Below are 10,680 nucleotides of genomic sequence, written 5' to 3'. Positions count from 1 at the left end.
AAAAAAAAAAAAAAAAAAAAAAAAAAAGCAAAGCCAAAAAGCTACAGGAAATGGGAAGAGATAAGCTTGGGGCTGGTGGTGAGACCACATCTTTTGAGTCCCTTCTTCTCCTGGACTCTGGATACAGCCTTGCCTGCTCCCTCTGCCCCCCACCTAGCAGCCGCCCAAGGCCATGTTGGGCCGGGGAGATGAAGAGCCAGGCCTGTGTAGAAGAGGACCTCCCCTCATCCTTTCTCAGCCTCCCCTCCTTAATCACACCTGGCTTGTCTCTATTTATACTTTCACAATCCGGCAGAAGGCAGCCAAGTTGCCAGAAGGCAAAGCGAGAGAGCCCTTGAGAGTCCCTGATACAGCACAAGTCACGAAGACCTACCTGCAGACCCTTCCCTGCCGGGTGACCTCGGGCAAGTCTCTCCTCCCCACTGGGTGACCCTAGGCAAAGCTCTCGGTTTCTTCCTCTGTCATGAAAATCAAAGCAAACGGGCAAATGCTTGGAAAGCCTTATGCCTGGTACTTGGCCCACCGGAAAAACTGAGACAAGTGGCAACTGCTAGACATCTTTATTGCAGCCCAGAGAGGTCATGTGCCCTGCACAAGCTCACCCAGACAGCAAGTGCTGACACCGGGTTCTGGCTCTGCTCCCAGCTCTTCACTGGTGCAGAGCCCCTCTACTGGAAAGCTGAGAGACAGCATGCCCCAGCACTAATCCTATCCCAGAGGCTTCCCTGGACCCACAGTTCACGGGCCAAGTACAAAGTCCCAACCAACAGGTTTGTACTTCTTACGTGCAAAAATCAACAAGTGGCTCACAGTGAAAGTTCCCAAACTCTGGCATCCACCCGCAGCCAGAGTGAGGGGTGACCTCATCCTGGTGACTAAGCCAACACGGACGCCAGGAGCCCTCTCTGGGAACCTGAGGGCTGGCTGCTGCTGGCACCGGCCCCAGGGAGAGCCACAGCTGCAAAACTGGGGTTCTCTGGGCTCTTGGAGCAGGCTGGCTCTATAAAGCTGGTGTGCGCATGCGCGTGCACGTGTGTGTGTGTGTGTGTGTGTGTGTGTGTGTGTGTGTGTGTGTATGCATGAGCACACATTATAGCCAAGGGTCAGGAAGGGTCTGGAGGCCCAGATGTGAGTCCCCATTGGAGCTTGCCATGAGCCTTAGGCGACCCCAAGCCTCCAGCCACTCAGCTCTAACATGGGCAGGTTGTGCCAGGAGGCATCTCCTAGGTAGGCAGCTGAGATCTGGCTCAGCTCCCATCCTGCCCATCCAGGCCTGGAGCTCGCTGTGAAAGTAGCAGAGTTGATCAAAGCATGAGGTTAGAGGACAAGGCTCTGTGTTACTGAGAAGCTAGGCCTGAGACCCAGGTCGTGCCCATCCCGAAGTCCAGAGCTTCTCCAGGCAGGGAGCCTGGCATTAGAGGCACTGGAAGGGTGCCCTTCCCTCACCCTCTGTCACTGCTGTTCTCTTCATTATGGACACCACAGAGAAGGTGAGACAAACAACCAAACCCACCCAGTTCACAAACAAGAATCCTGCACGGTAGTGCACACCTGTCATCCCAGCACTCTAGGGGGCTGAGGCAGGAAAAATCACAAGTTCTAGCCCAGCCTGGGCAACTTAGCAAGACCCTGTCTCAAAAGATAAAACTAGAAGATGTATGGGGGTATAGCCCAATGCAAAGACCCTGAGTTCAATTCCCAGTGCTGGGGGGGAGGGGGGAAGACTAAAATGCAAGAATAAGCCAAGAAACCTAGATCCAGACTTTGCCCCGAGCTGGCTGGGCCCAGAACCCAGAGACAGCAGAAAATGGGGTCTAAAAAGCTACAACTCTTGTTGCATAGGTCCTGCTTTACCTTGGTCTTAACCATCCAGCAGAAAAGTATGAAGACGAAATTATAAGAAATAAAGCCATGCTGTTAAGTTGAGCTGTGGGGGACTCAGGTCAATAATTTCTGACATTGCCAGTTAAACAGAAGACCCACTGTTTTAGAATATTTTGCTGAGTTTACACACCTATAATATTCAATAACGGAACTTAGAAAAAATGGGGTATACCGATAAATGTCCATTTTGTATCTGTGTATTCAAAGTGGTTGGGATAGATATATAGTTACATTCTGTTAATGAATAGAATGATTTGTTCTAATGGTGTTTGTAAATAGGATCACAAGTCCGCATCTTGTCCAGCAATTAACCACTAAGAAGAATATATGCAGTGTATTATTTGTTGAAAAATAAAAAAAAAAAAAAAAAAAAAAATAAAAAAAAAAAAAGAAAATGGGGTCTTCCCTCTTACCGTGGTGCAAAGTTCCAGAAGGAGATAAGGATAGGCAGGATGCCTTCTGAGAAAAAAAAAAAATTAAAGGAAAAAGATCTGCTCTACAAAAGCCAAATACCATAAAGATACACGTGTAGCAAAGCCAGGGAGTCCGCGTCGTACAGCACTCCTGATAAAGCAGTAACTACTGTGCTCTGTCACTCGCCATGGCTCCCTCCTGCCTACAGCTTCAGGTTCGCACTCTTTATTGCAGCCCCCAATTTGGGGTCCTGTAGGTAATTTCCGACCTCCTTCACTTCCATATCCCCTCCAGGCTGCAGCTGATTACAGCTCCCCACTCCCCCTTCCACCAGGAGCCATTACCCTGGAGCCCTGATTCCTTCCTGGTTCTCTAGTGACCCCACTGCTTTGCATAACAACCTGCTGGCCGCCTCCCCCCCCCCCGCCCCCGTTGTTTCACCAGACCCCTTTCCCTCCTGTAGCCTGTCCACTGGACCTGGATTCCCCACTCAAATGCAAGAGGCTGGGGGACACACACACCAACTCCTGCCACTAATGTTGGGTGCTGTCTCCATCAGGCCTTAAGGCACAGCCTCCGTGAGCTGGTTTCTGAGTGGGCATCATCCCTGTCCAGCTCTTCTTCAGTGGCAGCAGGGGCCCGGCCAAGCCACTCAAGTGAGATAATGGAGCCAAAGGGCTCTGCGCAGCATCAAGTGTGACTCGAACCCAGGGGATTACAGTGTCTATTTTTAACTCCCCACATCCTGACCGAAAAACAAATCCCTCACACACCCTGCAGATCCCTATCAGGGGCTGACAGGGCCATTTGGGAGTTGTCTCCTCGCGGAAGCTGCGCCAGCTTTGATGACAGCCCCCTCTGACTGCTGGGAAAGGCCCTGAGGTCCCTGCTCTGGCCAGGGCCAGCTCCCATGATGTCTAGCTGGGCCTTCACCACCCCTCACCACCCCCAACAGACAGCTATTTCCTGGTAGCCTCAGCTGTCACATTCTCCAGCCAGTGACAGCCAGGCAGGGTCACCACAGATGCTGAGAAAGGTCCCCTGCCCATTTCCTTATTCACTTACCCCACATTTTCCCTCTTTGCCCCTGATACCATGAAGCCTGCTAAGGTCACCTAGAGGGGTCAGCCACAGGCACCTGTGCTGGGATACTCAGCCTCGCTGAGGAGAGGTGAGCTGACAAAGCACCAGGGAGGGAACATTCAGGAGCACAGCAACAGTGACAGGCCACAGGGCTCCACAGAACCCCACCAGCCCCATCTGGGCAAGGAACCGGGTAACACCTAGATTCAAGCCACCATCAATCCCTTCTCTCCTCAGAACCCCCAGCTCCCCTCAAATCTTACTCTAAGACACCATGACCTAGAAGATGGGCTTCCTACACTAGGACAGAGGTCACCTGCCCAGTCACCTGGCCCACCTGGTGGGGTGCTGGCTGCACTCACATGGACACAACCAGTCCTCCCTGGTCACCCCCTGCCCAGGTGCTCAAAGGACGCGGGCTGGGAGAACGGAAGCCACAGTAGAATCTCAAAAAGAACAGCTTCAGGTGGAGTGGGAAGCAGTCGGGACAACCTCTTCCTGGCTTGCACACTGAGGACTGCCATGAGCTCTGGACTCCAAAGGACAGAAGAGGGGAAGTCACCAGCCGCCTCTTTCTTCCCTAGTGACATTAGCCAAAGGTCCCTCGCACAGCCTTAGTTTCCTCAGCTGAAAGTCACAGAGAGGCTGAGAGGGACACCAGGTTAAGAGAACCCTGTGAACAAAAGCACTTCGCAGATCTGTGTTTTAGGCAACTGGTTGTGGTTTATCATAAACTTTTGCCTTCATTTTTGCTCTTTTTCCTCTGGCCCTTGGGACTCCCCACCCTGTATGAACTTGGACAAACACTTCCCACAGAGGGGCCGGTTCCTACACAAAAAACTGCAACTCTAGAAAAGCCACATGATTCTTCCCTGCGCCTGGGCCCCCCCACTCTGTGAGCCCCAGCAGAGCCACAGTCACCCCTCCACACCCTTCCTAAGCACTGTGCACACATTCTTAGGAACGCTAAAGAATCAGGTGAGCTCTGGTTCTTCTCAGTTTGGGCCTGAAGATCGGCCTGCAAGAGAGGACTGACAAGGTGGCTTCTCCACACCTGCTTCTAGGTCTACCCATCTTTGATGCCACAACGCTAGCATAGGCTTTTAAAAAGCAGATTAGGACTGTGGCAGGGAGCACAGGGAAAACAGATTAGCACCAATTCAAAGTCCAACTCAAAGGCAGCCCAAAGCCACAAAGAGGAGTGAGCCTTTACTAGAATAAGGCAGGCCCTGTCCAGGCTCACCCATATGAGCTGTCCCACCAGGCCTGACCTCGGGAATTCACAGTTCATGCAGGAAGATAAGCAAGCCCACGTCAGAGCACAGAGCACAAAGCAAGGTGGTTAATGTGAGCTGCCTGCCGGCTGGCACTGTATCAAAACTGCTCACCCACAGTGCAGTGAGGAGACCCAGTGGAGGTGACACTGGTGTTGCAGAGGGGAGGAAAACTCTAAGCAGAGATGCAGTGGCAGAGAGAGGGGCCTTCCAGGGTCATGGGCAGGGAAGGGACACACAAGCTGAAGAGCTGACGAAGATGGGGCAGGGAAGAGAGGTGGAGGCCTTACTCCCTATGCTGGGGAGGGCAGCACGGGGTGGTGGGCTGGACAGGGAGCCACTTCCAGGGAGGAAGAAGGAGCTAGAGATGCCAAGGACAGGAGGCTGGTACTGCCCATCCTGAGCATGAGGAATGGGCAACTGCGTCTCCCCAGGAGCAGCTGGCACCAGGGAGAGCTTACAGCCATCCAGCAGGGCCACCAGCTGGGAGCCTTGGGGGTCAAGGGTGGGTGAGAGAACCCAGGAGAGACAAGAAGCTCTATGCATTGCCTACTGCCCCGGCCTTGGCCCAGGCTCCTCCGGCTTGACCCAGAGACTGCAGATGGTTGGGCCCAGAGCCCCAAGCTCCTCCTGGCTTCCATCCGGCACCCCCAGCCATCCCCATGTCACGCTCTTACAGTGTTCAGGGAGCAAAGGCTGTTCACCAGGGAGTAAGCAGCCCTCTACCTAACTCCCTCCCCAGCTCCACCTGCAACCATGCCCATAAGAGCCTTTCTAGCTATGACAACTCCCAGGGCTGCCTCCTCTCCTCCACCTCAACCTTTCACCCATCTCTGAGTCCATCACAGCTACCTCCCCCCAGAAGTACGGACTAAGATATACAACCTGTGAAGTCAAGGTTGAAAAGAACTCAGAGGTCTCAATGAACAGATCATACACACCCCCGACAGCCCTGTCAGGGTCGCTGCTGGACAGCGGCCCAGGTCCTCTAGCTTCCAGGCAAGTGCTCTGGCACCAAAGGGCAGGTAGACAGAAAAACAGGCATGAAATAGGGGACCTGGGTTCAAGTTTAGACTCTAGCATCCTTCCCCCTCCACCATCTTTCTCACACACACTTTAGCACTCGGGACATGTCCCTACAGCTTCCTGGACTTCAATGACCTTTTCCATAAAATGGATGTTAATAATTCTGTGTATCTTCAGTCAGATCAAAGGGGATAAAGGCAGAACAAACACAGCTATAACATAACCCGGTTGCTTCAAGTGAGACATTTGTCCCTCAGCTGTATACATGGTGGTCACAGCAGACCTCCAGGGGGGTGGGCGGATTTCTACGAGATAGAAAATGCAGGTGTACACGGCAGGCCCACCTCTTCCCCTCCTGCAGATGTTCAGGCCCAGTCTTCCTTATTGGGAAGGTCAAAGGCCACCATGGGAGAAAGAGGAAGAAGGTATGTATGGGGGGATCTTGCCCATCTCTCTAGAGTGTCCCACTCTAGCCAACAAACTTGAATATAAAGTAAGCCAATCCTTGTAGAAAGCAAAGTGTAGAAGCCCCGAGGCTTCATGCACACCCCCTTGTGGAAGTTTCACAGCCTCCTCTGTCCCCCAACACCCCATAACTCCTGACATCCCCCCAGGGGGCTCCCACCCCCATCCACAGCAACAATCACCCTGTCGGTGGCTGTCACATCTTGCCTATCTTACAGCGGGGAGGAAGCCCCAGAAAGAAAAGCAACCATCTCCAGGTAACGATCTCAAAAGAGCGAAGCCAGGTCTTGAATTCAGACCTCTGGTGGCCCTGATCCCAGGTTCTCTTCCTCACAGTACCTTAGGGCTCTGGTTATCAGACTGCAGAGCAGAAGAACAACCAAAAGGGTTTTGCAAAGGCTGATCCCTAAGGTCTGAAGTAGAGATGAGAAATGTGCATGAACAGTCACTCCCAGTGCTTAGGATGAAGGCATCTAAAGGCATCCTAGCACATACGACGGGCCAGCATGTGCACACATGCAAAAGCATACACAGAGGCATACTTGAAGATGCGGACAAAAGTAACAATTACAAGCAAGGGCTTTACAGAAGAGGCTACTTTCGGGTGCACATGGTTGTACGACCTTGGTTAAGTCCCTTGGCATCTCTAAGCCTGTTTTTTAGAGGCCAAAGAAAAGGATTAACTTCATGCGATGTCTTCAGGATGGGAGGAAATATGTGTAGAGCCCCTAGCACAGGGCCTGCCATATAATGAGCACTCAACAAATGGTGCTGTGATCGCTGGCAGCCTCAGTTCCAGTGCGCCGAAGGCCGAAAGGAACAGAATGCCAGGCACTAGGGGACTCCAGAGAACAACTAAGCCAGTGAGAGATGTCCAGGGGGTTGTGCTAGAATCAGTAGGTAAAAGTAACAGGGACAGAGATTTCTGCTCTAAACATGAGGAATTTTTTTTAACAGGCTGGAGATGCCCAGTCTTGAAACTAGTTGCCCCGGGAGCACACTGTCACTGGAGGATCCTAGCAATGGACACAAATGTTCCCCAGTGGGCACAAGGTATGTGGAGGGGGGAATGGGGCAGGGTGGCCTAGGAGACCCTGAAGGTGGCTTTAGGCAAGGTTCTCCAGGTCAGCCCCACTCCTGATCATGCTGTTTAATAGACTGCTATGCTTCTTTCCTAGGATTTAGGACAGCTACCTCCAAGCATCCCAGGGACTCGGGGAGGGCCTTACAGATCCCCAGTGACACAGAAGGAATGGGCAAACAGCAAGATGGCTCAAGTCCCAGGGTGCAGAGGGGGCCTCAAGGCTGTGCTGTCCTAGGAGCCAGGTGTCTGCCACTTCTGACCTCGAAAAACTTCAGAATATCTCCTTGGGGTGGGCCTGTTCAAGGGCACACAGCTAGTGGGAGGAAGGGGCTGAGGTTCGACAGAACTCAGGTTCTCTGGGCTCCAGGGACTGGTGACCGGTTTTGCTGTGGATTCTCAGCTATGTAGTTTCAGGTCAAGGAAATACAGAAAGGAGGTATTATGGAGGGAGAACAATGTTACAGGGGGCTGGGCAGATGGCTCAGGAGAATGAGGCTGCAGATTAGCGTCCTCATGGGTGGTGTGCTGCCCACCCACCCACCCCATAATTCAAATTAAAGCCTCCCCAACGGCGGGTTGGGGGCAAAGAAAGAGTGGGGCACATACCAGATGGCTCAAAAGAGTCCCTTTCCAGGGACCAGAAGTTGGCAAGCATCCCGCAGGGCTGGGAGCTGCAGCAAGATGGCTTTGGTCTCTGTCCCCACTCTGCGTGGCTCTTTTCCTGGAGGGTGGGGTTCGAAGCAGACCAAGAAACAGAAAGACCTCACTTTACCCACCTGCCTCCCGCAAGACTGAAAACTAGCTAGAGCTGAACAAAAACACCTATAACCTGGGCAGAAAGGGCTCTCGGCCCTGTCGCCAGGCCCTGGATTGGGCTGGGAGTGGGGGATGTTGGCGAAGAAGCCTAAGGTTTCACGAGATCGCTGGAGGCCTGGCGGGTTGGCAGGCTGGAGAACCCAGGCCACCCCCACTCCCATTGGCTGCGGGACCCAGCTGGCTGTGCCTTCCTCGTGACACCTCGCGCCTCGCTTCCCGGAGAGCCCAGCGGTCAGGTACAGAGGCCAACGCACTCAGGGTCCTTGGAAGACCAGGAGTGGAGGGGGCAGAGGGGAAAATAAAGCAAAGTGCGGCCCGCTCCACAGTCCTGTGCACAGCACGTCACACCCAGCTCTCCGCGCCACGGGAACCCTGCTAGCCCCCAGGGCCCCGCAACCTGACCCCGCTGTCCCCAGCTTTTTTACCTCTAAGCGCCCGCCTGGCCGCTGGGCGCTGCCATCCCAAAGGCCCCGGAATCAAAGTGGCCCAGAGCCAGGGCCTCGAAGACGCCAAGTTGCCGGGTCGCGAGGTCCCGAGGCAGCGGCAGGAAAGTTTCCGTCGCCCCAGCTGGGCGGAGCGGGCCGGGCAGGAGCGAGCTCCGGCCGGCTCCGCGCCTCCCCCGGCGCCGCGGCGCTCGGCTCCGGGCTTCCCGGCCACCCGGCCAGCCCGGCCCGGCCAATCGCAGGCTCTGCCACCCGCAGCTCCGCCCGCCCGCCCAGAGCCCAGCGGGGGCGGGGCGGGGTGGGGCGGGCTGGGGGCGCACCTGTTTGGTCAATAGGCCCGGTCCCGGCCACCCCCGGGGCCAGACTGGGCAGGGCCGGCCCCTCCGCCCGGAGCACCCGAACTATCCTGTGCCCGGCTGCAGCAAGGGACACAGACTGCGCCATACACCCCCAGACCAGAGGTCCTGCCTCGGTCCCAGGAGTTCCAAGATAAAACTTCCCTGGCTGTAGCGCGGGGATCGAGGGACCGAGCAGCGAGACGCGCCTTGGCTTGCGCGCCTTTCTGCCACTCTACAGCTTCCCTCCCCGCAAGGATCTGCGTGTGTCTGCCGATGCTTTCAGCTTTCCCGGGCACTCTGCTTCGGCCCCTGAACTCATGCGCCCAGGATTGCTGTGAGGACACAGCTTTGTTTGGAAGAAGTCGGGAACCAGCACCGCCACCAGTGTAAACTCCCGCAGACCCCAGCTGGCCGGAGCGAGCTTTCCGCGAATACTCGCCAAACGCTTCTGCGTGTTCCCTTACTTTTCTTGCAGACACAACAAATATTAAAGCTTGACAGTTGATTGTTCCATTTTTCAGATAGGAACACTGAGGCCAGTAGGGTGCAAATGCTCCTGTCGAACCTGGTGGCGGGACCGGGATGTTCTTGCTCCGCCCTGCGCGGCTACCAGGTCCTGTCCCGGGCCCTGTGCTACACCTACCGCCCCCCTCCCCCTCAGGCGTCCGGGCTAAGCGCGTGCACGTCCCCGCGAGCCCGGCCTTACCTGGGCCGCACTGCGAGTCTGCTCCGCGCGCACCACCGGGAGGGCCCAGCAGGGGCAAGGAGGCCCAGGCAAACGCGCGGGAGGCCGTCCCGCGCGCTCCCATCCCGGCCTGCCTCGCCCGCGCCTCGGCCTGCAGGCCCTCCGGCCTCCGCGGCACCTGCGGGGCCAGCGCTGCGCCCGCGGCCCTGGCCTCGATAAGGCCGGGGTGCGCGCAGTGCAGGGTTCTCGGACTCCTCGCACCGCCTCGGCTCGCGCTACCCCGCCGGTGGCCCGGGACTGGCGGGTGCAGGTAGCTCTGGGCAAGGCGCTATTTTTAGCGAGAGCTGCTCTCCCAGTCAGACAGACAGAACCAGTTAATTCGGCCTCTCTCTCGGGAAGGGCCAGCACTGGGAGCTCCCCGGAAAGGCAAGAGCAGCTCGGCTGAAAGCTGATCCTTTGCATTCCTGCCTGGCGAGGAGGGAGGGCAAGTGGAGGCTTTTAATTCCAGTGGAAAGCGGCATCCTCTCTGAAGTCAGCGCGGGGACCTACATGCGAACTTGGGACTGTCCTTAAAACTGACTCGGAAACCTGGCCTGGCTTCCTCCCGCTGACCTCAGGTATCAGAAGATGACCTACAAATTGCCCACCACAGCGGGGCATCATGGCACACGCCTGTGATCCCAGCACTCAGGAGACTGAGGCAGGAGGATCACTGAGAGTTTGAGGCCAGCCTAAACTGCATAGTGAGACCCTGACTCAAAAAAAACAAAAAACAAAAAACAAAGCCAAGCCAAAACAAACAGAACAAAACAACAAAAAATTACCACAGTGTATCCTCCCTCCTCTTGTGAGTCTCCAGTACTGAGAAGGGAACCTCAAAAATAGGGTCTCCTGTCCCAGCACAAGAAAGAAGGGGGCAGCTCATCACTGAGGAGCTACTTGAGGGAGCGAGGGAGAGAAGGAGGGATGAAGGGAGAAAGGGCAGGAGGGAGAGAAGGAGGGAGGGACAAAGGGAAGGAAGGAGGGAGAGAGAGGGGGAGGGAAGAGGGGGTGAACATCAGCTGCAGGGTCAATAGAAGCCTTCAGGGCCTTTATGGTGTGGAGCGGTGAGTTTGAAACTTGACAGAAGCCCAGATGGAACACTTTCTGGCTCTGTGACCTTATCAGC

The 10,680-nt window shown here is 55.4% G+C and overlaps 1 protein-coding gene across 5 annotated transcripts in view; it reads right to left on the bottom strand.

Moving 5' to 3' along the window:
- Positions 1-10,680, bottom strand: part of Dab2ip (DAB2 interacting protein) — a 195,781-nt gene that overhangs the window by 163,904 nt on the left and 21,197 nt on the right. The window contains exons 1-2 of one of the 5 annotated variants that reach the window (XM_023701606.1): positions 8,472-8,527; positions 7,837-7,951 (exon numbers count right to left, since the gene is read on the bottom strand). The exons of 2 other annotated variants lie outside the window; for them this stretch is intronic. In XM_023701606.1, coding sequence (XP_023557374.1) covers positions 7,837-7,885 — 49 coding nt within the window. In that variant the 5' untranslated portion in view covers positions 7,886-7,951; positions 8,472-8,527. Of the gene's footprint in view, positions 1-7,836; positions 7,952-8,471; positions 8,684-9,533; positions 9,717-10,680 lie in introns of those variants that run through there. 2 more of the 5 variants (XM_023701604.1, XM_023701611.1) reach the window with 2 other exon arrangements.

The sequence above is a fragment of the Octodon degus genome, unplaced genomic scaffold (genome assembly GCF_000260255.1).
Source record: "Octodon degus isolate 3935 unplaced genomic scaffold, OctDeg1.0 scaffold00137, whole genome shotgun sequence".
Lineage (NCBI taxonomy): Eukaryota > Metazoa > Chordata > Mammalia > Rodentia > Octodontidae > Octodon > Octodon degus.
This window is presented reverse-complemented; position numbering and strand designations above follow the sequence as displayed.